This window comes from Panicum virgatum, chromosome 9K, assembly GCF_016808335.1.
Source record: "Panicum virgatum strain AP13 chromosome 9K, P.virgatum_v5, whole genome shotgun sequence".
NCBI classification, from domain to species: domain Eukaryota; kingdom Viridiplantae; phylum Streptophyta; class Magnoliopsida; order Poales; family Poaceae; genus Panicum; species Panicum virgatum.
In genome coordinates, this window is record NC_053144.1 from 62184872 (window position 1) to 62212319 (window position 27448).

Consider the following 27448-nt stretch of genomic DNA (forward strand, 5'->3'; position numbering starts at 1 on the left):
AAAGTGCAATACTGATGTTAATGGAACTACTCCATCCGCCCCAACAAAGATGCAACTCATTGTAATTTGAGTGTTTGACCAAATTTATTATACAAAATAGCATTAACATTTATATTATAAAATAAATATCATTTGATTAATCATGTAATATACTTTCATACTAAATCTATTTGGAGATATAAATGTTAGTGACTTTTAAAAAAAAATTGATCAAATTGTTTGACTCCTCGGAATCGAGAGCAGAATTGCATTCTTTTGAGGACGGATAGAGTAGTTTTATCATACTCCACCTCCGCAATTTTGTATTTTGTGATACATGCAGTTAAATGTTATAAGATTATTTACCTGCTATTACAAGCAAATAACTAGGTGAAACCAGTCGCCAAACCACTAATCCAGCTATGTCACAAATTCCAGGGCTCCAGGCCAACATAGCACATTATTTTTTTGACCAGATCACAAACTTTTCAACCCCTTGATCAGTCAACTGTACATGATGGGTGTTCATCATTAAAGGCCAAAGTTAATTAGCTCATCCCATGCCGTGCCACCATTGCAACTTGCAAAAGCTTCCCAATAGCGGACCAACGGACTTGCTTGTCATTGTCAAGGCTTTCAGATGTGATCATGTGGAGGTCCTCACCATCAAGCCGCAGGATTGTTACTCCGCTTTCATTGAATCTGTAACATCAGAATTGACCTTCAGAAATTTAAAAAAGTTGAACGCAGCTGCAGCCTGCAGGAGAAATGCAAAACATAGCAATGGAAGAGAAGCTGGAAAAGCACAAGAATTCTCTAAGGAGCACCGACGTCTGAAGTGAAAGCATCCGGAGCGATGGTGCGATGTTCCTCGTCCCAGACGACTCCTCTCTGCCATGGGAGAAAATACTATTAATTGCCGTTGTTTCAAGGCACTTGCTGTTGCTGCTCAAGGGCGTCCAGTACAAACCTGTGGAAATGCAGGTAGCTGAAGTAACTGCGGAACCGGTCTTGCCACATGAACATTTGATGGATTTGGGGTCATTCCGTATGGTTGTGGATGCGAGAAACCTTGTTGAGATGCCCTGAACAGGTTAAGATGCAGGCTGCTAATTTGTGGACTGTATCCCGGAAATGCCGCATGAGCATCTTGTGTGCAAAGGATCTACAATGACAAGCATTAATGAAGGGTCAATCTATATGGGCTATGGGGACAGTAAACCGCAAACGCTTTGCCCCCAGTTGGACTTTGCAATCTTACATCTCGCAGATCGAGATCACGGTTCAGCTCAGGACTGATAGCTGAGAGCTTCATTGAAAGGAACTGAAAAATCCAAAGCAAACATGGACACACAGGTTCAGTTGTTGCCGAAGAGAAGTCTTGACTCTTGACAAGACTTTCCGATAGAAGTTCTATTACACTTACCTCAACCTGCCGCTGCAGAGATTGTACATAGTTTATGATCTCATCAAGCATCATGGCCTTGCCTGTAATCTGCATTGTCATAGCAACACGTGCCCACTGGTTAGAGGCTTAGAGCACAAACATCAATATGAGCATAACCATCTGCTTGATGCATTCGTACCTTGTTACAACCTGGGACGAGGTCTTGAAGAAGCTTCATCCTTTCATTTATCTTTTCCCTTCGAAACTGCATTTCGAATGGCCAAGCTACGATTAACAAGAGAATCGAGAATTGCAAGATCATCGATTATGTTGCTCAAGAGATAAAAATTACTCTTTCTGCAAGGCTGTGGCTATTGGTGGCTTGGCCGCGCTTTGCCCGGACATGCACGTAGTCCTCTCTGTTAGTACCAGCATCACCTGGCTTCTCATCAGGACACTCCATGCTGACTTCTCGCTGCAACAATGCACCGGTTTCATCCTGCAGTAATACATTTACGAGCACAATAGAATGAAATTAAAAAGGGAGAACGAGATACGACACAACCGATGAGACAATGCGGTGATAACTTCTAGCTTCCTTACTATAGAATGTAGTGATGAACTGTCCTCTCCAGAACCCTTCCTTTTACCACCCTTTAAACATTTGCCTGTGTTCATATTTCTGCTTAGCTGAGTATCTGGGAAGAGTTGGGAACGAGGAATGTTATTAGTCGAAGCTTCAAAGATCAACAGCTACATCTTCCTGAGAAACTGAACTGAGAAGAAATATACCCCCAGCAGAATTGTAAAGCTGAATCCCCTCTTGCACGCCTACATTGTTCATTGGAAAGACGATAGGCTCATCAAAATCCATGGCGTGGTTTAGTGAAGCAAGCAGGTTAGTTCCGATTGCGAAGCACTGGTTGTCCTTGCTTTCAGGATCGGTGCAGGGAGGGGAATACATCTGCCAAGAAACAATGATTGATCAGGTCACTCCGCAAACTGAAGAGGTAGCTCTATTCATGTTGCAAACTGAAGGTACATAGATCGAGCCATGAACTTATGTACTGCTGAAGAAATGGAATCACCAACCTGTGTTTGATACTTGAACTCAGTGTGATGTTGCAATCATTTTTGGGAATGCCTGATAACCTTCTAACTTGCCAAGTTTGCCAACTGAAGGAGCTTTACTTAAAGGGTGGAGTAGATCGGGAGCTCGACACAGTCAATTCCTTGCAGGGCTCAACAAGGAACAACTAACCCTTGCAGCCTTACATAAAGATTGTCCAAAGTGAAAAGGCTAGGTAAGCCTGATGCAATAGACAAACGCAAGGGCAAAAGTGGAAACCAAGTTCTGGAATAGAATTGCTGGTACCAGTACTACTGACAACCACGCACCAGCTGGATCACATCGAGAGATCAGAATAAAGAGGACTCTGAAGAAGATCGATTACAGTTGGTGCTGCAAACTGAAGACCTAGTGACCAACCCAAGGATCAGATACTACTGTCATACAGTGTCTGTATGGGCCAGCCCAGAATAAGGTTAATTATTAAGCAATGAACAGGGCCCATCTAAGCTTAAACCCTCTGAACACGCCACTATTAAAGTTCTGTCCTCCAGATTTTCTTACCAACCCAACTATATGAGCCTACAGTTTGAGAAAGTAAGCAACTTTCATCAGAAGAATATAAAGAACTCTTCAAAGGATTTACTTCTAAGCATGGGCCAGTTTTAGCGTAAAAAGATGAAATGAACTCCACAACTCGACATAACAGCACAGATGCTGAATGCAAATTAAAGTTCCTATAGTAACTAATGCCGGACATCGGTTAATAGTCCAATTTTTCATTTTGATAGGTAGAATGCACAAGTTAGCTAGTTGCCGACTGGCTCACGCCCCAGCACACTCGATGGAAATGTGAGAATTCAGAAGCCATAGAATCAGATCCACAGAACAAGAGGGCAACAGCTAAGAAAGTGTGACCTTCAAATCACAAGGGGAACCGCGGAAGCAGATTAGGGTATATGATCGAGAAAAGCCAAAAAGTTAGCTGGTTGTATTCTTGTGGCCAAGGTAGATTCCTCAAAACTCAGCAGTGCGTACTGACCCTCCAGCCATCAAAATTCCATGCCAGAACAATAAATGATGGATTAGACAGATTATCGGTGCATCATTGTCACTAGTTCACATCATGTTCCATAGCATGATGATGTAAGAATCACCAGGTGATTTAGAAGCTAAGTTCGACCAAGATGAATAGTTCAACAAATGCTGGGACCTAACCCTTTTCTTAAGCAAAGATTGAGCAGAATTCTTGATGAAGAGTCAAAACACACGAATGAAGAGAAGAAATCATCCGGAAGAAGTCCAATGTTACTTAATGAGTTAACAGATCTCTTGCCCATAATTCCTCCAAAAGAGAGGGGGAGAAATGCCTATATACTGTTCAAAAAAACAGAATGCTCATGAAGAGATAAAAGCAATCTGCCATCTTCAAAGAAGACATCATACTGCAGTACTTCCAAAGACTAATAATATATTATTAAGTGAAGTACTAGTCCTAAATGCAAAACTATTTGCAAAGAGAATGGCACAATATATATAAAGTACCAACAATACAGGAAGATTTCTTATTACCAGCACGGAGGTTAGAACTGCTGCTCTCCCTGTTCCTCCTCTTTCGATCAGATGTTCTGCTATTCCTCACCAGCACCTTTGCTAGAGTGAATAATGTCACCATGTAGTGGCATGCAGACATGTGGCTACGACTGAAAACAATGAATGGCTGGAGACCCCCACTGTTGTCTCCAGTTCTCCACCAGCCTCTCACCGTTTTTTTAATTATATTTTACACCCAGTGTAAATATAGCAGCAAGCTTAGAAGTACCTCCCTTGGTGTAGAAGACTCGCCACCACAGGATTATCCATCCACCATGGCTTAAGAATCACACTATGTGTTTCCCAACAAGCACTACATGTTTTAGTATTGTGATGCACATTGCCATACTGTTGGTAGATGACGGCACAGGCAAAGCTAAGGGGACCTTTCCAAGTGTCCATGTAACAATCAGTCCATCAGTGTCCTTCACCTTAAGGCCTTTCAGAATCCGGTGCCATTGCTGCCACCTGCTCCTGCTGCAAGAATTGTTATCAAGCAATAGTGGAGAGGGGAAGCTGGTAGGGGGCTGGACGCCGAATAATACAGTCAAAGCGAAGGACTGCATGCAGCAGGGGCATCATGCTTGCCAGAGTTAGAGGTGTATCGTCACCAAATTGGAATCTGATTCTCACCGTCTGGAAACCTGTAGTTGTAGAGGCTTGTTGGCACTTGCGCAGCACCGTGCAACTTCTATCGTATTACTCTTGTTCCCAAGGGTAATCCAAGTGAAGAGGTAGCAAATAGAGATTCTGCCTTGCTGCAATCATCTTCCTTTGTTTCAAGATCAACATATGATGGATAAACAAAAACACATCAGGAACGTATTTTGTTTTATGTCAAGTAAAGACATGCACAAGAATTGTATTTGTCTTTTACACGAGATAATAGAAGTGAAGAGTGACATAGTACAGATCCAAATGGTTCAGGTTTAGCACTGGAACAAAGAACACTTCTCCAAAAAGCGGCCTGCTGATGAAACTATCTTTTGTACACCAAGCATCACATATTCATTTGACAAACATAGAATGTACAGTAGAGAAACAACAAAACATCCATACAGAATGATCTAGCGCCTACGGAAGTACATAATACACAATTGCTTTGTAAAGCAGTCACACCTACCGCAACTGAGTGCATGCTACTTCACAAAGCATATATACCAACCACAAATTAACCTAGAATAAAAATTCAGATCAACAATCATAGCAGTGAGATCTCATGACAGTAAAACACTTGAATACTTACCCCATCTGATTTATAAACTCTTTGCTCCCATGCCCTTCCCCCACAATCTTTTCAGTGCACCAAACCACAAGCAAAGAGTTCATCACACAGAAAGTTGAAGCCTTTCTCGGGCTCCGGGACGCCCCGTACAGCTCTGAATTTAGTACTGCTAACGGTGGCTCAAAGTCCCAGTCCAACGATAGGTGATCAGAAAGCTAAATCTCATGACAGATATTTCATGGTTTAATAACGTATAATCAAATGATAGCGAGGCCAATAGTCAATAGAAGATGTCTAAACAAGATGCACGCGCACACCAAAATGGTGGTCTTTCTTCCTGTGGTCAATGTAAAGTTCACCTTAAGAAATTGTGCAATCTTTTCTTTGGTCCCCAGCTCCAAGCCACCAGTGGCATTCAAATATTCAATTCATCATCGGCCATAGAATGCATGGTACAAACTACAAAGGTGTCAGGCAAAAAATGCTTTACAAGTTCAGCAAATTATGATCATCCCACGCTATGCCCAGTCTGATATGACTGAATTGCGTAATGAAATGATCCAGCCAGAACTCAGAAGCACCTCAGAGTTCAGATTAAATATACACTATCTGGGAAATGTGCATTGTCCAAGAATAACCCTTTAGCATCAAAGTTAGGATTCTGCTCAAATGAATACATAAGTTCAGATCCTAGAACCTTCAATGTATTATCAACTTTTGGAACCACATCCAGGTCAGAACCATGAGGAGAGTAAGGACATGGATATTACAGTTTTATTGACAGCCATAAGAGGTCAGTTAAATACAATATTATATGTACATTTTTCCATCAAAACAGAGACCCAGAAAATAGATAAATAAATATGTAATGAGGATGCACAAGAACAAGAAATTAAACTCAGAGCCGTGACAGTGTTACTGAAGGCAACACAGCTACTCATAATTTCTAGAAAGAAAAAAGACAACCGTCCAGTGCTTACAAAAATGTGTTTTACAATTTCTTGCAATTGTACCTTATTTTGGTTATATTATTACACAAAAACATGCATGATCAAGTCTCACAAGAGTCCTCCTGTCGGATGAACTTAGGCATCTGTTATGTGCGGACACGCCTACACAAGGGGCAACAAAAAGTCCAGCACGGAAGTCGTTTACATATGTGCTAACCGTTAGCTTTTTCCGTTAAGGTAGGTGATAAATACATTATGATTAAGGTTTGGCTTCTAGGAGTTTGTTACATCTGGCCACCTTTACATTAAGAGAGGTGGCATTCAGGAATAAAGGAACTAAAGAAGTTACCTCTTCTCTATCTACTTTCACAATCCACCACCGCTACAAGGAGATGAGGCTTGTGCCTTTGTCCTCCTGTTGAGCCATTCACCCCCACCAGGCCACCAAACAACAGCAGGCGAGATCAATCATTGCTATTAATCAACATCATCCAGGTACAAAAAATTTAAAGGTTTATATCCTCAACTAGTTACATAAACATAGTCTTTAGTGTGTTGTATACATCCTAAACTATTCACATGTTCTTTTGTTTAAGGTTGTGGTTTTGCATGATTACAATTATTCTCCCAGGCACAGAAATTACAAAAACTCCATGCACAAGACATCTAGTAGTACACGTTACCAACAAAAGAAACTAAAGTGTATCAGATTGTTTGATGTTCAGCCGTAATGTCTTATTGTTGTAAACAAGAAGGCAGCCTGACATTACAAATATTTCACTGCTTCAAGCAAAACAAAAGGGCACCGAACTGGTATGTGCTTCCATTATTTCATACAACTCTAGATTATTTTGATCAATAATCCCTTAAACAGCATATTGTATACTTTAATACCAGGACCTGATCATACAATTTATCACTGTATTAATGAAAGTAACCTGTATATCAAAGGGAAATATCTAATACAGAAAAGCATATCGTATTGACATCATGGTATATGTGGAGAATATGCATGAGGTATTAAATCAAACTACAATTGTTATAGATTTCACATTCAATGCAAATAAATTAATGCAGCACCCTGAAGCTTGAGTTATTATCTTAGCTATAAATCTCTCTATATATTCAACCAACATATAGAAAAAACTCATCTGAGAACAGTACAAGGGTACTTTATTACTAGAGCATGGGTTACATCGGTATCATAAAAACAAAAACAGAAAAGACAGGATCTAAGATACTAAAAGGATATATAAGGATAAGAGTGCTCTGCGCATGCATAAGTGTGCAGCATGAAGATATTAACAAGACGGCCTATCCGTCTATGCACCCCTTCTTACAAAATACTCTTAGCATATGAGAAAACCCAAAGAAACTTCAAAGGAAGTTATGGTGGTGACCATCAAGCATGCAGTTCGGAATGCAGTTCGGCACGATGTTCCTTCGTTGATTTCCAAAGTTACGCCCAACAGAACCGTGATTACCAATAAACGGCAGTCTGTCTGAGTCCCCACCGATCAAAGGCTGCCAGAGTGGGCGGCTATAAGGATTGTTTCCCCAGCCATAGTTCCAAAAGGTTGGATGGGGCCTCTTCTGCCGCCTCTTATTGGCCAACCAAGCTTCTCCAAACATGGCCTTCGCGCTCATAGCCCCTCTAGAACCCTCACCATAACTTTTGAACCTCACTATAAACTTCTTCCAAAGACTACCATCTGCTGCAAGATCCCTCATTTCCCTGCAAGTGCACTCAACCCTTGCAAGATCATCCCCAGGTAAAAGATCCAAGACCTTAGTCTTCAGCTCAGCAGGCAGAGCCATCAAGCATGGGGGCAAGCGCAAACCATTCAGCTGGCATAAAGATATCATCAGTGGCAAGGACATATCATCCTTCAGCACTTTCCACATATCAAGAATCCCCCTCTCCTGCACTTCGCTCAGCTGATCGCTATCCAGATACAGCAAAGGCTCAAGCCTTGGCAACTCCAAGCAGAATCGGCACACCTCAGACTGCACCCCAGGCACATACCCGTATACCATCACGAAATTCCCCATCAAGGAGAAGTTGAGCACTGCCACCTTTCCCTCCTCGGCCGCAGGTGACATTGGTGAAAGCTCTGGTATGGTATACTTGATGGCCAGTGGCTTTGAAGCAACCGACGGCCAATCCTGTGGCAGCGAGAGGTGTGACCCCATCGGATCAGTGGTGAGGAAGCCAGCCTCAAGCAGAGCTGCATGCAGGGCCGCAACCAGGCGATCGGCGGCGGTTCCCTCTGCGGCACCGACGTTCCGCATCTCTCTCTTGAGATCCCTAAGCACAAAACTCGACCAGCCCTTTGTGGCATCGACGGCCTCCGCCATCACCACATCCGCCGGACCGGGTGCGGCAGGAGCGATAGGGTCCACGGCCACCGTTCGCACCTGCAGCGAGGAACCACCGGTGCCAGGCTGCTCCGACCCTTTACCAGCGTCGACGGCCATCGCGGTCGGAACAGAGGCGGACCCCGGGCTAGGGTTCGGGGGCAGCGCCCGCGCAGGCGGCGCGAGGGCTGTGAGAGGAGAGAGGGCGAAGAAGACGAGGTCGCCGGACGCGAGGCCGAGGGCGGGGAGCGTGGCGGCGGGGTCGGGCGAGACGAGCTCCTCGGTGCGGTTGAGGGAGAGGCGGACGGACTCGGCGGGGACGGGCTGCGCCGCGGAGAGCTTGGCGGCGAGGAGGGCCTTCACGTCGGGCAGCGTGGCCGTGGGCGGCAGATCCACGCGGTGGGTCTCGACGGCGGCGGCGGCGGCGCCGCCGCGCGCCTCCATCGATCGCAACCGGAGCTTCATGGTGACGGGGATTTCTCGCGATTTGGATGGATGAGGACAACAATGCGACTCGACTCGATGAGGGGGCGGGGGGCGGTGGCACTTGACTTTTTTTTTTTTGACAGGCGGTGGCACTTGACTTGACACTTGAGAATGGGGTGGGCCACGGAGAAACAAGGGTGCCGGGGGCGGGCTAGATGCAGGCCGGGTCGTGACATGGGCTGGACCGTATAATGGGCCGTCAACAGACAGTAATACCAAGACAATAAACTAGATAATCGAGCTGGACGAGTGTTATAGTGAAGACACTCTTCTCATATTTCATGACACTTTTGTTCCTCTCTCTTTATAATGAGACTGTCATGTCAGCAAAATTAATGCTTATGATATCTCTTCCTGACGATTCGTGGCCAATTCTCTCGCCTCTCGTCGTGCCACGTCATCGGGCGGAATCCCGGCCGTCGATCCAGCAACGAACGGCCACGAGCGCTCGCGGCGGGTGGTCGCGGCCTCGCATCCCCAGCTTGCTTCAGCAAGGGCGCCACGGCCAGCTCGTCGGGTCGGCCCAGACTCCTCGCGCCGCCTTCGACCGGTCCGCCTCGTAGGCGTGGTGAGCTAGGTCGGCCGGCGGCGTGTGCTTATCCCCTTCCTCGTAGCTTTGCCGGAGCCCGAAGCTGCTGCTGGTGGTGCCGCTGCCGGCATGACCACCGAGCGCGGATCCGGCGGCCACCACCCTGCTCCGCGCGGATCCGGCCGCCACCGCCCTCCCCCGCGCCGCGCAGGCGCGTGCGCCGCTCTATCCGCCGGCCTGGAGCACGGCCGGAGGGAGCACGGAGCAGGGGAGAGCCAGGCCGAGCACGGCACACACCGCCGCCTCCGTCGGCACCCGAGCCTCCGCCAGGACCATCAAGCCGACCCACGCCGACGCCGGGGTTCAGGAGACCGGGCCGAGCCGCTGTCTCATCATCCAGCAGCGCGCGGGCGGCTTGTCCTCGTCCCCGTTCCCGTCCCCGTCCCCGCGCTCCTTGTCGCTACCGGCGGAGACAAAGAAGAACACCAATCGAGCCCTCCGAAGCAACGCACCGGCAACGAAGAAGAAGAAGAATCGAATCAGCAGGTATGATAAACACCTCTATCTTCCCCATCTATTTATCTCCAAAAATCCATTTTCTGCGGCACCTTTCTGCCCATCCACGCACCCACCATCCACGCACCCACCGCCACCGCAAGCTTACCTGCCGGAGCGAAGGGGCCTGAACTCGCGCTCCCCCCTCTCCCCGTGCTCGCCCGCTCGGCACGCGGCGGTAGCAACGCCCACTACCCCCGCCCGCGGCGGCGGTGTCCATCCCTGCCCCAGGAGCTGTCTGACGAGGCCGGCAGCATGAGTTCAGGCCTCAAGAAGATTTATGCGCTGGAGTGAAGCTGCCGCCGAGTAGTGCACGGAAGTAGGAGCTCCCGATTAGCCTGGTTACGATTCACGCACCAGAAAAAAAGATTAGATCATCCCCTTCCATGCGGCCATGCCTTTCACCCTCCACTAATCAGAGTCAGACACGAATGAGGCCTGGACTGCGGATTATAGCAGCCGACTCTAGCTAGCATGTTGAAATAGAGCACATTAGAACCCAAATTTGAATGAAAAAATGGGAGAGATAGCAGTAAGACAGTGGGGGGGGGGGGGAGTAGCATAGAGATGGCATAGTTCAAGATTTGCAATTGCCGAAGATCAATTTGAGCACTGGCAGTTACTGTCCTGTATAGAACAGAGGGATAATATAAGGGAGATGAAAGAACAGCGAAGAGTAACGTACTAATGTGTTCATAAAGTACAACGACAAAAAAACCAATTTTTTAAAAATGGAAAAAAGGAAGACAGCAACCTATTAGCACACCCATCACTACTACCAAAAACTAGCTTCTCAGATTAACATAATGTGTAGTATAAGGATTTTTGTTATGAATAAAAACTCCAATCAGTGCACCAACTAATTCTTGGCTGCTACCTCTAAATCTAAGCACGCTGCCATAAAATGGGAAAGCCCCTCTAACCAGCAGCAACAGATGTATTGAACATAAAAAAAAACTCCCAGCTTTTGCAAAGTAGATAATTTATACTACTTTTTTAACCATTGGTCTAATGGAATCATATAATCTACATGCTAATTAAAAAAATATTCACTAGTGCATGACGCGCGCTATCGCGCGCGCTCGTGGATCATGTGTATTCACATATTGTGTCAACACATCTGCATCAATTTTGACTGGTTGGCGAGATTAATCGGGATTTTGGTCTCTGTATAGAGAACTGATTCTCTGGTGTGGGCTTAGAGAGGGCAGTAAATCACCTGGAAAAAAGTGGAGGCGTAGGAACAATGATCACCAGTAAGGCGCAAGTGCTTAAAATTCTCAGTAAGAAGAGTGCAAGACGTTACGTAAACATCGGAGTTGAGTAAAAGACGGTGATGATCTCATAACCGTAATAAGGGGTGATACAACACGCATGTCATTGGAACAGGCACTCTAAAGGTGCAGTTAATAAGAGACGTAAATACATTAGCTGTTACATCATAAAGTAGTGTTCATTGGTAAGAGCTTGGACACTGTTGGACGCTAAGTTGGTTTCATGCAGCACGCAGCTAGATTGCTTAGTAATACCTGATTCTTGGCAAAATAATAAGCGCTTCACAGATGCACAAGTCATCAGCTAGGGTTGATATATTCTCAGGACATGGCTGTAATGGGTGCCATATTTGGTTCCTGAAATAGCTTGATATTTATGCAGCTGGAAAGCATGTAAAAGGATGTTGTTAGTGTATTTTTTTGAAAAATGTACATGGTAGGATTTGGAGACGTCGGATCCAAATAGTGTTTCATGACGTACCAGCAGAGGTAAACATATTACGTATCAATTCTAGGAGGATTAACCATGCCCTCAAGATACTTTTGCTCTGTGATGGCAAGAAAAGAAAGCATTGAAGTATCTGCGACCTATAAAAGTATGTATGATGCAGAGTATTTTGATCTATCACTTCCAATACGATCTTCAGAAGTTTCTCCAACATGGAACTGTGAGGTGTTGAACACAGTAATAGAGATGAGAATTAATAGGTTTTTTTTTGGCACAGGGCAGTATAGGTTTAGCAATTCAATATACAATGGGTGATAAGGGGCTGGGTGGCGGTCAAACTTAAGTTTGATGATTTTGTCCCTCCATATTTGTGGACATGTGGTTCTTATCAAAATCATCAGCAACATGTAAACGATAAATTAGCAATAGGTTTTGGATGAATTGAACAGTAACAATGAGAAAATATTCTAGTTACTTTTGGTAACAGAGAGTTGCAGTGGATTAATATTGAAAAGTAGCAGGGTCTAACTAAAAATAGGGTGTTGGAAGAAGCAACATTATTTTGAATTAATGCAAATGGAAATAACTACTGCCTCTAAATAAATCTGGTTATTATGTGCTGCATTTGAAGACGCAAACAAAATCAGCATTTGTATATGTGCCTGTGTCTAAATCTAGCACCCTTGCAAGCATGTAGTCTCAAATATGTTTCAAGTTCTGAACATAAGCTACTGGCTGTACGAAAAGTAACTTCATGAACATAATCCTAGAAACATAGGGATCTATGGCAAAATTAGGAGACTAAGCAGGGGAAAACTGTACATGTACGTCTACTAATTTGCAAATATTATTTTGGCTAATTGTTCTTGGCTGATGTTTATTTGCGGCTTACCAACCCTGCTATCACCAGCTCCTGATGGATGGTGTCGTGACCTTACTTGCTTTGTTTGCATGACAAATAAAAAACTAATGAAGGTATGAAAACCGAGCAAGCATAAATTCCTAAACAATGTATCATACAAATCTGATCAAGAGCATATGTGGAAACATCTAACGCACGTCCTTGACTGACCAGCTGTCTGGCAAGGGCATCATAAAATTTGTCAGCTTTCTGGAAGTGAGGAGCCACATTCTTGTCCAGGTCCTTAGCTGAAAAAAATCCTTGGAAGCATTCTGCATTGTCAAACATAGTATTAAAAAGATTTGAAGGCAGCTTTAATACAAAAGTAGAGCAGAAATATGCTATGAAGAAACCGAAGGTGTACACAGATGTCAAGTTCTGCAAATATAAAGAAGGCCATACATGCCCAAGAGAGTGCTAATTAACAGCATGTATACGTGCTCGTATATGCTTTGACTACCGTTAGCAATTTTTTTTAAAAGGTGATTCATAAACAGTTCAAAGTTGTTCCAGCGTAACTGTGTTCTAAACTAAATTAAATAGCATATAACGAAAAATAATAGTCTGTTATTGCTTCCAAAGTAATGAAAAGATGGGACGGGGAAACTTATCTACTTTACCATCTGCGATGTGAAGGATGAAGTGCACAAACTTCACAGTATTCCATTTGTTAGTTATAATCCAATAGTCCATATCAATGAAGAATCTGCTGTGAACCTGCACCAAAATGGGAAATAATGAGTCCACATTCTAGAGTTACTGTTTTTAGACTTTTGGAACTACTTTGGATAAGGAACTACTGTGTATGTAAGAGCTGGGGCCTTTCTTTCGTATATGAAATTTGCTTCAGCCTATTAGAGCCTATGGTAGAACAACAATCAACAACATGTAGATGCATTTATCAAAAGGAATTTTTCTGTCATACAATTTTCAAATTGGTCACAATCCACTCAGGTGTGTAAATTTCAATAGGATTGCTAAAAAGTGGTTTTCATTCAGTGATATTTCAGTTGCTACCTCACCAGTCAAGGTCCATGTCATGTTCCCTGACTTAAAAAGGTCTATCATTTTGCCTATAACAAAATTTGTATAGAAAAATGGTTGTACGAAGTAACTCCACTCAATGCCACATGCATTGATAATTGAAGGTTACCCAGACTCTGATTAAGGTTCTGAATCCTTTTAACTTAAGTTGAACATAAGACATAGAAAAAAGTTCCATTAAGACAAAGTGGAAACGGAACATGTATATGTGAGTATATTACATAACTGATATAAGGTGGACATAGCAACAGATTATTCGATTATTTTTGGACATACGAATACTATTTTTCATTTTGAAGTTTCAGTTCAATACTTCATGAGCTTGGAGATATTCAACAACAGTTTATCAGACAGGCTACCAGTAGTAAGAATCCAATGGACCAGGTAGGAGACTTGTTTGCTTAGATGCTTGAAAACTGTCAGTAGCTTGGCAAGCACATATCCATTATCAGCACTTCCTTAGATCTGCAAGGTCGATCAAGAAGTCAAGAAAACTAAAAGGGGCAAATTAATGTGAGTAGCACTTCCTTATAGTTTGATTCGAACTACAGGTAACCCAAGTAAGCAGAAAATGAAAATGAAAATGGATGAAACAAAATTAAATGTAGAACCTGTAAAACGAAGAGACAAATGTGAATCTCAGTTAGGAAAATCCTTGCGAATGAATACTATGGGAAACCAGTAAAAAAGAGGAAAATAAAACATTGGATGACGCCAAACAAATCGACTGCGCTGCTCAGCTGCTCTGCCTCTGCTCGGCTCCATCGAGGAATTAGGAAAACTTCATCATGCCTTAATAGGATCACAGTAAAATTGCTCTTACTGGAAATAATTAGCTAGAAGTGCATATTGGGGCTAGTAGGATCCTTGTAGGACTGCTCTGATTACAATTAGCTAGCTCTGACTAGAATTAGAAGATAGTAGAATTACTTTTTTTTTTAGTTGTACATACTAAGAAAAACATAAGGAATGCATATGTGTTCAAGTTTTTTTTTTAAAAAAAGAACTTCAGAGTGCCAGTGCAGCCAATACCTTCAACTAAGCCAACTTCTCTAGCTCTTCGAAAAATCATGACCATATTTTTATTTAGAATGTTTCAAAACATGCAAACATGGGGTTTTCAGGATTCCATTGAGTTTCTTCCATCGAATATTTTTGCCTATTGCTTTGTAGCTATTCTAGTCATAAACTTGAGAAATGGAGACCAACTATCCTTAGTCAAGCAGTAATATTGGTTGGTACGAGCTAAGAATTACAGTGAACCATTTTGACACTTTCAGAAACATTTTTTTAGAGGTTTAGGGCTCAAGCCAGCCTCAGTCTTACTTAAATCAAAGATCATCTAGAATCTATTACAGCCCGAGTTCTTGCAAAAAGATTTGGCGGGTGGTGACAAAATAGTATTAAAAGTGTTTCAAATAACATCTCACTTTGACTGTACTACTAAAATAAAAGATTAATAGGGCAGCTAGATCTAACTATTAATCTGAACTTGAGGGCATCGTATTCAGCAGTATCCGTCATGATGGGGTTGCCAGCGATATTTGCCATGGTGGCTTGCAAAAGCCTTTGCTCATCCGGGCCTAACCAAAAAACAAAGGAATATTGATTAGTAAAATTAGCCTGACCAAATCATTACCACGCGTCAGACACGGACAAAATTAGGATGGGCTTACATGAACGCGGTTATTACTTAGCATGACAACGCTGCTGCCTTCCCACATGAGCTCCTCTTTGAGGTTATCCAACTCCTCGTTGGACATGATGGCCTTCTTGTCGTAGTAGAACACCAAAACGCCACGAGCAGCAAATACATCGATTCAATTCAATTTAATTCACCACCAGGTATAAGTAAAAGGGGGAAAAAATGAGGGGTCGAGGCGGGTTTGGGGCGCACCTGGAGGAACTCCTGCTCCATCTCGTCGATGGTCTTCTTCTGCTTGCGCTCGATGATGCTGCAATATGGGAGCATCGTTCTGCAGCTGCTAGACCTGGTCCTGCGCCTCGCCCTCGGCGGCGTGAGACCTCCACCGGCTGTGGAGGGCATAGGGGCGCATCGGCGCTGCGGCGGCGGCGGCGGCGGCGTAGGGTGAGCGGCGAAGCGCAGCGGCCGGGGGGGGCAGGGGTGCAGGGAGGCGGCACGGCAGGGAGAGCCGCGCGACAGAGGCCATGGCGGACAGGGCTCTTGGGGGCATGCTGGCGCCCAGCGTGAGGAGGGTGCCCGTCAGCCCCCAGGCGGGGAGCGACGGCCCTCGCCTTGCCGGCCGTGTGTGAGGAGATGGAGTGCAGGGCAGGCCGCGTTGGCGCCGGAGGATCGGACCGGCCTTGGGCGAAGAGCGTTGGCGCCGGGACGGTCGCATGCGCCGCCTTGCCGGACCGACCGCGGGCGGGTGGCAACGACGCTGTTATGGCCGCGTGAGGGGAGCGACGGCCGCGGGTCGCCGCTTGGCCGGCCGCGAGCGAGGAGACGGGGCGCAGAGCAGATAGCGACAGCGGCGGAGTGGGGGCGGCCGGAACGGAGGCGGATCAGAGCAGGCGACGGGCGTGGCCGCGTGGGGTGGAGACTGAGGCGGCCGGATCTGAGCAAAACGAGGCTGTCGAAGAAAGCTCTCGAAGTGGAGATATTTACTGCTACAGTAACATCGCAAGTGGGATGAATACAGGTGGTTGATTTACCATCTGACGGTAGAAGTCGTTTTTACCGACGTGGACGGCCTTCCCTTGCGCCGTGGGAACGAACTTTCATCTATAGAAATTGCCTTATCAATGTACTTGTAAGTTGAGTTCTTATTTGCGTCTATCATCAATCCAGGTTATGATATCTGTAACCCAGATTTACTCGGTATGGAGGATGCGTTAGGTACAGCTAAACCTTAGTCATCTGATCACCAATCTCCTCTGCCGAATGAAGGAGCTCGGGCTGTTACCAATAAAGTAGACAGTGAAGTTCACCCGAACGAGATTTGGAATTGATTATTTCGATGTTCCTAAATTTTCTTAACTCCTTATTTATGTTAGCCTTAATGCTAAACAAGAGAAGCGTGCTGGTTGCCAAGAGCAGGCCAACAGATTGGATTTCAGGATTTCCAATTACAAATGGACGTTTGCAGGTTAGGATCATCATATGCCACATGAAGTGTGTACATCTCTACTGTGGTTATAACCTTTTGAATCCATGTCCGGTCCAGATTATAAAGAACAATGACCTTCAACTGGTTCTGGAACTTTTGGAACTGTATATAATGTAAATAGAGAGGCACTGATGCTGCAATAAAAATAATCAATGACAGATGTTTTGCTGGGAAACCATCTGAGCAAGAAAAGATGGTTCTCTCATACTTCCTGATCTTTGTTTTTTGTTATGCTTGTCTGCATATTGATGGACTTCTGGAATGAAGCATCTATCCTTGTGGATCTGCATCACCCAAATGTTGTCGCGCTTTATGGTGTTGTTCATAATTTGGCTGCAGCCCTGCATTAAAACCTGCCTGCAGGACTTGGAGCAAAGATTCCTTGCAAATTCCATACCAAAGAGAACTATTCTTCTAGGCGATGACAGCTACTCCACATAATAAGTTTCTATCATAAAAAAGTCTCAGTTGCAAAGATGAGTTCTCTTTTGCATATACACAATTTGGAAAATGTAAGTTATAGTTACGTTGCATAATTGGTTTATCTTCAGCCACAATCAGATCACCGAAGTTCACTTTCTATATAAAGATCGTCTTTCTAGTTTCTATGATACTCCTACTGATATTGGTCTAATCTGCTCCATAGAAATATTGTAGGCAGAGACTAATTTCAATTCTGTTGGTGGCTTGGTGCCATTTGGGGGCATTTGGCATCGGTATGATTTGCATTGTCAACGTTGTGACGGGCTGCAGGCTTGGCTAGAGCACTGCGTGGGCTGGATCACAAAATGGGCTCTGCATATATGGTCTCCTACCGGGCCGCCAATAAATGATGGCAAAGAGGACAGCCCAGCCAGGCCCTCTAAAAAAAAAGGCCAGGCAGCTTGCATGGCTCCCTGAATGACAGTGTGAGGCTTGCGCTTGTCCTCTTCCCCGAAACGCAACGCTCCGACGACCACTTTGCTCACCCCCGCTTCTCTCCGTCTCTGCAAACGAAACAGCAGCTCCCTCCTCCGTCCGGCGAAGAAAAGCAGGCGTGCGTACAGCCGTACAGGTATAGTACCAGCCTTGGGGGCACCAGCAGATGCGTGCGTCCAACCTGCCGTGCCGACCGGTGACCGCCTCGCGTAAGAGTAGGTCATGGCTCTGGCCTTCAGCTTCGCTCCATCTATTCTGCTTCTGCACCCGTTCTAGTAGCTCTCTCGTCAGTCGCCACGTCCCACTATCATCATACATACTAGTACAATAGTAACACACAGCGGTCGGCTGTCGGCCGGATGCCTGCTGCGACCTGCGAAGGGCCGGCGAGAGGCATCGAGGCCGTGATGGTGCACGTGAACTGTATGTAGAATGCAGGGGTGGACGTACGCCGACCCTCGACAGGAGGTGCATGTTGTAGGTGCGTGCGGTGCATGGATGCGGTCATGCGGAGGCCACCCCCATCGTTCGGGCCGGCGAGGACTCCGCCGCAAGGCGCAAGACCACACCGCGCGCCCTGCCGACCGCCCTGTCCGCCGATGCCGAGCAGGCTCCTCCCCTGCCCGCCTGCCTGCCTGCCTGCTTGCCTGCCTGCCACCCCGTTCCGCTTCCGTCGCAGCGAAGCGGCGCGCCCTTGTCCTCACCCGCGCGTCGCCGAGCGCGGAGACCGCAACCGCCAAGGCGAGGCGCAGGCGCGGCCCGGGTACGGACGGCTGCTACGCCTACGCACGCGCTCGGCTCGCTCGCCCCACACAAGCCATGCCCATGGCCATGCACGTCCGTGCCCACCCGCCCGCTGACTCGCTGAGACGCGACACGGGACACGCCGCGGAGCCCCCGCGCCGCACCGCCGCTGCGGCGCGGGGGGCGCGGTCGGTGTCCGCGTCGGCCCCGCTGCCGCGCCGGTTCCGGCGGGCACATGGATGGGACTGCGCCAGCAGCGCCGAGGACTGCGCGCCGCGCGGGCACACAGCGGCGACGGCGAGTCTATACGCGCGGAGCTAGCTCGCGTCGCTACTCGCTGCGCTCACTAGCCGTAGCTGGCTGGGCGGCCGGGCGGCACGTGGTGTCGCGTCTGGAGAGGCAAAAAGCCAAGGGCTCGCGCGCGGCTGCGGCCTGCGGGCGGCGGCGAGCGACCAACGCCTTTCGCTGTGGAGGCACTGTGCTCGCATAGCCCTTGGGGTATGCGGCCAATGTTGAGGGGTCAAACCCGTCGCTTCCGGTCCCCCGTGCCGGCAATCGCTGGCCGCCGGGCGCATCAATGTTCCATCCCCGGGCGGCGGTGGCGTGCGTCCAGGACACCCACCAACGGCCGGGAAAGCATTGCATTCGAAACTCAAAAGAGCGTCGTCCTTTCAAACTGTGCATCGGAACCCAACTGCTTGCTACTATTTTCGAATGGTAGCTAGCATCAAAATGCTTCCTGCAAAACTCGTGAAAAAAAATAGGACCATTTTTAGCGACATTCACAGGTGGCATAACGATTGCAGTAGCGAACCCCATCTAGGGAGCCAGCATGTTCATCGCAGGACACGCCATGATGACGCCGCAGGTTGGTTGGGACATGGAAGCATGCCATGGGAATCCCTCCCTCTCTCTCGGCCCCTCTTGGAATGAATGATTGGGGCCGGGACGCGGCAAAGCTCCTCCCCCTCCTATGGGAAGGGGAATGTTTATGATACTCATTGCCATCATGAACAAAGATGCCATGCCATGCAGACAAAGCGAAAAGGAAGGTGCAATCGGGCCTGGCCCCTGAGGCACACCGGTCAAAAGATCTTCCACTGTGTGCATGGCCAAGCCGACGGCGACCCCACCGTGATCACAGAACAAACCTATCCCCGCGACGCGAGTGACCGTACGAGCAAAGACGAGCCATCTCATTTCACCAACCCTTTTCCTTTTCCTTGCAACAGCCTTGTTGTTTTTTCACGCCACAAGCCCACAACGTTCAAAGATCAAAGGGAGCCATGCTACATTCCAACCAATTTTGCCCCAAAAAAAGGCTCAGAACGCTACCACTACCACCAGTCCACCACTACTGAGATTGTGCATAAGCTGTAGACTAATCAAGACCTAGCTACCTTCTACTGCATACCACTACACCAATCAACATGGCAACTAACAAACCTTGCTATTGCAGCTAACTTACCTAACTTGGTGCTCCCAATCTTGCTTCAGTTTACAAAAACCAGCCAATGGCGAGCAAGATTAAGATTGGGCAATGCTACTGAACCCCAAACTCCACATCAGCTAGGCATCCGCCCAAGCGGCGAAGACAGGGAGATGAGAGACGACGTGCTGCGCTGCCGGAACCGGCATAGACATCCAGGGGCTCATGACGGCCAGGCTCACGGCGTGCGGCTGCTGCTGCTTGCCGTACATCATGGCCAGGCCCAGCCTCTCGGGGCTCCCCTCCCTGGAGTTGCCGAGGCTTGTCACCAGCGATGAAGAGTTGGAGAAGTTGACGCCACCGGACTTGGCTGGAACGTCAAGGTGGTGATCATGGGCCACACACGAGACGTCAAGCCCATCGATGCTGTGCAGGGAGTTCCGGGGATCAACTGCTTCCGGGCCGTGCCCAGCTTCCTGGGAAGAACCATGGTGCACCATCCTCCAGACAGCACTTGTTTCCTCGGTAAGGTTGAGCTCCCTGCCACCATTATCATTGTGCATCATAGGAACACTGCTAGAGGCCTCGATCGCCTTGACCTTGCGTGCTTCTTCCACAGGCAGCAGGTTGCTGCTCTCCATGATTTTGTCAACGTCGTATCTCGTTATGTCAAAGTTCGTCACCGCGTTCAAGCCACGGAACTTGATGGCAGCGATGTCGTAAGCCTCCGCCGCTTCTTCTTGAGTGGCTGCATATTCAGTAAATGTTGTTAAGAACCAACTCAGTTATGAGTGTGACCTAGAGGAACAACATTCATGTAACAACTGATTTAGTCTGTGCATTTGAACTTAAACCAAGGTAGATCCTAATGTAAATGAGGATTCCCGATGAGATTACTTTTGTGCTGTGATAACGTCATCTTTTAGTTCAAGTGTTCAAAGAAGTATTCAAAACAGTCAACATGTTGCTTTGGTCAGACACCACAGCCTTAGGAAAGTATAGCTATCTGAAAAAGCGAAGAATGATCAGGAAGAATGTGTGGACAGTATACCCCACGGATTAAAGTTGATTGCAAAAGCAATGCACAGAGCTAGAGATTAGCAGTAAAAGATTATCTTCCAAGTCTATCCTCTTCTTCGGTAAATGTACTTTGGTGAGACAATTAGCATAGTACAACAGTCACACCGGCAAAGGATTAGCACCAAAAGCTTCTTTTACTGGAGCCACATTACTTTCTTGAAGCATTTTTAGGCCCAACAAATCAACAGTCAAATAGAGATCTTTCTTACTGAAAGTGCCGAGGTACAGATCCTTGTTTCCAGCAACCCTGCCAATCCGAGACTGCCATCTTCCATGCTGGTGATGCCTGTAATGTAGTCAACATGAACATACCAGTGTGGTTTCTATATGTACTTTTGTTGAACAAGGAAGCAAAATGTGGCGGCAAATTCTGCCGCAAACAAACCTTGTCACGCCTCGGTAGATGGAGGCACCTCGAGAAAACCCACTGCTTCTCCTGCGGTCAGTAACAATTTCAGAAATGCAGGAAGTCATCAATGAAAATACACAAGGATGATACACTGTAGGCAAAATAGCAAGCACTAACCTTCTCAAGTGCGCCACAAATTCTTGCCTTGTCATGCTTTTCATCTCCTCGAGCTCATCTTGATAGCTCTCTACCTGCCAAACAAAGCATGTTGTACCTTATTAAAGAAATAAACTTCAGCGCTCCCGTTTTGTTGCATGAAACCTTTGCATGACACTTACAGGGAAATTGATGTGAGTAGCAAGACCCCAGTATTTCAGAGCAGCAAGATCATAAGCCCTTGCAGCCTTATCTTCAGTGTCGTAACCACCTAAAGCACAGAAAAGAAATCACATTTCATATTTTTGGAGTAATCAGAACAGTAAAAGGCATGATCGGGTAAGAAGTGGTGTTACCTAGATATACTGCGAGTGATCGTCAGTTCAGTCATGACAAACCCCAGAATGACATTTCCAAAAGAAGAGGAATCAAAATGTCAGAAAGAGCTATAAATGCATAAATTTTGCTACATCATTTATTTTGGATGTCTTGATATCAACCTTGCCTTCCTTTCCTTGTCTGCCCATCCTTTCTGCAGGTATTGTCCCAGAGGTGGGCTTCATACCTCCCAGTCCACCTGTGTCTGCTCCAGTGAATCAAACACAAAACAGAACCTTTCATCACTATAAGTCAAAAAAAAAACTTTCATCACTATACATAAAACGAGCACAAACAAATTAAATTGTTTGTTTTTCTGGAAACCAAGTTAAACTTTCTGCAGTTCTGCAGGGGCACGAGAAGCATCAGAGCCCCAAGGCTTTAATATGGTGAAGTGGAAAAAAACAAATTACTAACTCTTGGACTAAGATTAGGCATTAAAACTATTTGGCATAAGTACGAGCGGCTGGCCTACTGAATTTTTTCAACAAGAATAGCAGAGCATAACAGAAGTATAACATAGCCACATCAATGCTGGAAACTAACAGGGGCAGCACAACATGAGGCAAATACTCCAAATGAACAAGGAGCAAATCGACTTCCACAGGCTGAGCTATGTGCAAGAATCCTACCAAATGATCAGTGCCGCTTGGATGAAACAGCCTCAGAGGGCACTCAGAGGAGTTGCAATGCATACATATGACTCGGAACTAAAGAGGCAAAGCATTGCCCGTACGAAGCCTACTGACGAAACAAACGCAACAAGAGATGACAGAGTGAAAAGGCGGCCGGAAATCTTGGTGAGCATCTAACCTGGTGACGCCCCTGTACCGGGAGGTCCTCTGCCCAAACGTGTCGATGGACTTGCGGTGCACCGGCTGCTTCTGGCCTCCCTTGCCGGAGCCCCTCTTCCTCCCCACGCCCTGCTCACCACCGCCATTACTGCACCCCTGGGCAGCGGCCATCTGGTGGTGCTGCAGCTGCTGCTGCGGAGCCGCGCTGACGCAGCTGCTCGACTGGGACCCGGGGCTCATCATCGACAGGCTCAGCGGGTGCGTTTCCCCGTTGCTGTAGCAAGCGCCGTAGCTCGTCATGAGGAAGTTCTTGGCCGCAGCCATGGCCTCGACGTCGTCGATTGGCGCCGCGTCTTCTTGGAGCATCTCGGCTCCCGTCAGCGGCTGGAAGTTGTAGGGGTCGAGCTGGTGGTGCTGGTACTGGTGGTAATCCCTGCTTGCCTCTTCTTGGCCCTGCTGCTGGTGGCTGTAGTAGGTGGCCGTTTCTTGGCCACCGCCATTGCCATTGCCACCACCCAAGAAGTCCTCCAGCTTCGGTGGGGACGGTGGCATCATGCCTATTTGATCCATGCCAAAAAGACCATAGCGTTCATACATAGCAATGATAGCATACGATTTCGAGACAGAATGGAGCGAGGGAGAAGAGGGCAGTATAGTATCAGTGACCTTCGATGCTGCAGATGGAGCCGTCGGACTTGATGGGCACGCTAGGCAGGTGGGAGTAGTAGACGCCGGCAGAACTGGTGCCATCGCCATACGCGCCGCCCACACAGTAGTAGCCCGGATAAGGCGCGGGCATCGGTGAGAAGAGGAGGTTGGGAGTGGCGGCGGCGCTGTTACCGGAAGAGGATATCGTGGTACTGGCAGGAGGCGGAGCATGGTGAGCGGGAGCGGGTTCAGAGGCGGATGGCACCTCCATGGCCGTATGAGGCGAGAGGGAGAAGCCCAGCCAGTTGCTGCCACTGGCCATTTCTCCCATCAACCATGCATACGCAAGCCCTCGTTGCTCTCGAGCTTCTCCTTCCCTTTGTGATGCGCTAGCACGAACACTAGTCCAACGCTACTAGGGTCATGTGAACTGATGAGGGGACCCGGGCCGTGAAGCCGAGCAAAAGGAATGAGGGGGGGGGGGGGGGGATGGAAATTGGTGGATAAGTACCACTTCTAATGCATATGTGAGCATATAAAAACAAGAAGAACCTATGGCTTCCTCATACCTATCCGTTCCGTAGGGTCATAGGGATCTGTGACTGGAGAAACATGTTGCGGAGGAAGAGGATGTGTGCGCTACTGCCTGTGCTCCCTTTATTGAGTGCCGTGTTTGGTTTGGCTTGAAAAAATTTTCATAAATTTTTTTTGATGCTTTAACTATTAATTAGAGATATTAAATAAAGTCTAATTATGAAATCATCTTCATAATTATGGTATTGCAGCGGTTACTCTAACTAATGAGGTCTTTGACCGTACGATTAGGTAATGATTAGGCGCGGTTACTGTAGCATCACTGTAAACAATTATGATGGAACTTGGCTCATTAGATTCGTCTCGAAAAATTACATCCATCCGTAAAAAGGTTTCAAAATAAACTTCGTTTAGCACTCTATGCATGTATTCATTTTTTTTAAAAAAAATTTAATGATGTAAACTAAACATGCCGAGGCCATGGCGATTAGCCCCACGCCGTCCAAGACTCAGGTCGTGTTTAGTTCCTCTTAAAATTCTAAAAAATTTACGACGCTACAGTAATTTCGAACGTTTGACCACTAATTAGAAGTCTTAAGTGTGGATAACTAACAAAACTCATTCCATAACTTCCGGGTGTAATTTCGAGACGAATCTTTTAAACATAATTAGGCCATGATTGGACAACGTCGTGCTACAGTAAATAATCTCTAATGATTAATTAATTAGACTCGTTAGATTCGTCTCGCAATTTAGAATACATCCGTGTAAAAGTTTTATAAATAAATTTTATTTAGTACTTTTAAATGCCAAAATTCCGTTTCTAAAATTTTTGGAAAACGGAACTAAACACGCCCTATAAGATGCAAAGGAATTGAATCGTGAGGGTGCCATTGGATGGTATGGGCCGGCCAGCTCCTGCCCTCCTCTCCTGTTCTCATCTCTTTCCCCCGGCCGTCTGCTATGCATGCTGCTCCTCCCTCCTAGATGTAGCTGGATGCTGGCCGAAACAAGGCTGCTTCTGCCGCAGACTTGATGGACGGGCACGAGAGACGCAGAGAGAGAGGGACCGTGTGCACCAGTATCTAGCATAGATTCAAAGCGCAGGACAGCTGCACGCAAAGCGCCAGTCACTTCCCAACAGTACGCGTCGTCCCTGCGCCGCACTGCAGTGTTGCAAATGCCAACGAACAAACCAGCCCATAGCAAAATCTAGGCATGCTAATGGGTTGGATTGAAATGAGTTTTATGGGATGGGTTTTGAAATGGAGTGTATTTGAATAATTTAAAATGAGTTGTATTAGTTAATGGGGTTGAGGCGGGTTGAAATGGATATTTTTTACAAAATAATATAACTATATATAAATATGGGTCCCACGTGAGAGCTGGACTCTGAAATTAAAACCACGTGTTTATATCAGAAAATTTTATTGAAATTGACTGAATTTTGTTGGAGATGACTCAGTACGACTGGTAGCTATTTTGTGCAAAACAGTGTGGCTAGAACTACCTGTGGGCCCCACATGAAGAGCCGGACACTGAAATTAAAACATCGCGTTCACACTATAAAATTTTATCGAAATTGACTGAAATTTGTTGGAGATGACTCAGTACGACTGGCAGCTACTCTGTGCAAAGCAGCGTGGCTAGAACTACACGTGGGCTCCACATCAAGAGCCGGACCCTAGAATTAAAACCTCGCGTTCACACTATAAAATTTTATCGAAATTGACTGAAATTTATTGGAGATGACTCAGTACGACTGGCAGCTACTCTGTGCAAAGCAGCGTGGCTAGAACTACACGTGGGCTCCACATCAAGAGCCGGACCCTAGAATTAAAATCTCGCGTTCACACTATAAAATTTTATCGAAATTGACTGAAATTTGTTGAAAATGACTCAGTCCGACTGGCAGCTACTCTGTGCAAAGTAGCGTGGCTAGAACTACACGTGGGCTTCACATCAAGACTCGGACCCTGGAATTAAAACCTCGCGTTCACACTATAAAATTTTATCGAAATTAACTGAAATTTTTAGAGACGAGTCAATATGACTGACAGATACTCTGTGCAAAATAGTGTTGCTAGACATATATGTGATCCCCACATTAAGTGTAGAACCACTAAATTCCTCTGCATAGTAGAACCCATGGGTTTTTATGGGTTACCCGCTTATAATGGGGCGGGTTGGTTAGAGTTGAGAAATTAACTAATTGAGTTGGGTGGGGTTGGGTATCTAAATATGTTAATTTTGGGTGGGATTAGGTATGATGCGGGTTCCAACCCATTAGGGCTAGCAAAATCCCTAGTACCACCCAGTCTCTTATCAGCGAAGTGCTGGTCCAAAACAAGCCGCTTAAGTAGCTTGACTCAGTTTAGTTGGTAAAAAGTGATTGATTTTGGTACGGTAATATATTACATTGTTATTTAATAAATAATATCTAATTATGAATTAATTAGACTTAAAAGATCCATCTCGTGCTAATCAATTAGACTGTATAATTAATTATTTTTAAAAATATATTTAATATTTCATGTATTCTGTAGAAATTTTTTTGGAACTAAACAGGACCTTAACCCACGAAGTTTAGAGGAGTGCCTGCGAAAAAGAAAAAAGAAGAAATTAAAAGGAGTGCCGGGACGAAACGACGCCGCGCAACTGCAGCTGACACCGACGCGTCGGCACCCGAAGACGGCGGTTCAAGTTCAGATTCAGGTTCAGGATGGTGGGCTGCGCCGGAAACATGCGTGCCCGACGCAAGAAAACGAGCTCCTGGCACGGCGTCGGTGGCGGCAGCTAGGCACACTCCTGTTTTGTTTTCCTGGCCGGCCGGCCGGCCGGCCGGTCGGGGCGCCGGTCAAACGAACACAGGCGACGGCAAGGCAGCTCCTGCGTGCAGAGAAGGCCTGTGCTGTGTTGGCCGGCGTGCTGTGCTGCGTGGGTCTTGATGCTTGATGGCCTGCCTGCCTGTTCCGGGAATGATGAGCCAGGGGCCCCAGCAAACCCCTGTGGGCGTGATAAAAGCCAGCCAGGGTGGCTTTCGCGCAGCGCGGCCCTCTCCTAACATTCTGATTCCACACAGCAACAGCTTGCTTAAATTTTAGGAGGGAGATTAGAGCACGCAATTGACATTTGACAGAAAGAGGAAAGTGCATTTGTCTGGCTCAACCTCTTTTTCGCAGAGCCAAGGAGACCTTTGGATTATTGGAAGTGAAATGTTGCCCATGAACTGCTCGTACAAGATATATGAAGTGAAATGTTGCCAACCAAACGTGACAAGTTTCATTCCTCTAGCGAGAAGTGAAATGCTTCTAGGAGAGATCTTGTTGCATACATGACACTAAGCAGGCTAAGATTCTTGGAAAAATTCCTCACATATCAGTATATCACTAAGTTAAATCTAAACATCTAGTGTGGCACTGTCAGTGTACAGGTGGTTCCAAATATTAGAGACCTCAATAGCACGGTGCATGACTTATCGGTTGCATA

At 46.5% G+C, this 27448-nt stretch overlaps 3 protein-coding genes and 2 long non-coding RNA genes across 10 annotated transcripts; 1 reads left to right on the forward strand and 4 right to left on the reverse strand.

The window, feature by feature from the left end:
• Window positions 1-230: 230 nt before the first annotated feature.
• Window positions 231-7157, reverse strand: LOC120646779 (transcription factor bHLH76-like). Its single transcript, XM_039923241.1, has 10 exons — window positions 2459-7157; window positions 2159-2330; window positions 1970-2064; window positions 1719-1865; window positions 1566-1631; window positions 1406-1474; window positions 1241-1303; window positions 950-1144; window positions 811-870; window positions 231-681 (listed from the first exon to the last, which is right to left on the reverse strand). The coding sequence occupies exons 2-10, from the start codon at window positions 2328-2330 to the stop codon at window positions 673-675; spliced, it is 876 nt and encodes a 291-aa protein (XP_039779175.1). The 5' UTR covers window positions 2459-7157; the 3' UTR covers window positions 231-672.
• Window positions 7158-7304: 147 nt separating this feature from the next.
• LOC120646778 (F-box protein SKIP22-like) lies at window positions 7305-9120 on the reverse strand. The gene has a single exon (XM_039923240.1). It carries the CDS (start codon window positions 9024-9026, stop codon window positions 7581-7583), a length of 1446 nt encoding a protein of 481 aa, XP_039779174.1. The 5' UTR covers window positions 9027-9120; the 3' UTR covers window positions 7305-7580.
• Window positions 9121-9873: 753 nt separating this feature from the next.
• On the forward strand, window positions 9874-17000 carry LOC120646781. Its single transcript, XR_005664588.1, has 2 exons — window positions 9874-10122; window positions 16611-17000. It is a non-coding gene; the product is annotated as an uncharacterized LOC120646781 (long non-coding RNA).
• On the reverse strand, window positions 11451-16522 carry LOC120646780. Of its 6 annotated transcripts, XR_005664586.1 has the most exons (7): window positions 15696-16519; window positions 15475-15567; window positions 14158-15381; window positions 13375-13471; window positions 12926-13026; window positions 11887-11953; window positions 11451-11787 (listed from the first exon to the last, which is right to left on the reverse strand). It is a non-coding gene; the product is annotated as an uncharacterized LOC120646780 (long non-coding RNA). The 6 variants fall into 6 exon arrangements; XR_005664583.1 differs by having other exon boundaries at window positions 11887-13026; window positions 15696-16522; XR_005664587.1 differs by having other exon boundaries at window positions 11451-12071.
• Window positions 17001-19857: 2857 nt separating the features above from the next.
• On the reverse strand, window positions 19858-23899 carry LOC120646782 (AP2-like ethylene-responsive transcription factor CRL5). The gene is made up of 9 exons (XM_039923242.1): window positions 23444-23899; window positions 22797-23334; window positions 22106-22188; window positions 21962-21970; window positions 21788-21876; window positions 21627-21700; window positions 21486-21536; window positions 21310-21386; window positions 19858-20768 (listed from the first exon to the last, which is right to left on the reverse strand). Exons 1-9 carry the CDS (start codon window positions 23754-23756, stop codon window positions 20161-20163), a joined length of 1842 nt encoding a protein of 613 aa, XP_039779176.1. The 5' UTR covers window positions 23757-23899; the 3' UTR covers window positions 19858-20160.
• Between the last annotated feature and the right edge of the window lie 3549 nt (window positions 23900-27448).

Bases quoted from the DNA above. Each gene is read 5' to 3' on its own strand.
- LOC120646779 (XM_039923241.1), bottom strand. From the start codon at position 2,330: ATGTATTCCCCTCCCTGCACCGATCCTGAAAGCAAGGACAACCAGTGC. The intron at 1,632-1,718 runs GTAATTTTTATC...TTCGAAATGCAG, and splicing joins GCCACAGCCTTGCAGAAAGA to TTTCGAAGGGAAAAGATAAA. The intron at 871-949 runs GTTTGTACTGGA...CTCCCATGGCAG, and splicing joins AGCTACCTGCATTTCCACAG to AGAGGAGTCGTCTGGGACGA.
- LOC120646778 (XM_039923240.1), bottom strand. From the start codon at position 9,026: ATGAAGCTCCGGTTGCGATCGATGGAGGCGCGCGGCGGCGCCGCCGCC.
- LOC120646782 (XM_039923242.1), bottom strand. From the start codon at position 23,756: ATGGGAGAAATGGCCAGTGGCAGCAACTGGCTGGGCTTCTCCCTCTCG. The intron at 21,701-21,787 runs GTAAGTGTCATG...TTTGTTTGGCAG, and splicing joins CTACTCACATCAATTTCCCT to GTAGAGAGCTATCAAGATGA. The intron at 21,537-21,626 runs GTTAGTGCTTGC...TACTGACCGCAG, and splicing joins TTTGTGGCGCACTTGAGAAG to GAGAAGCAGTGGGTTTTCTC.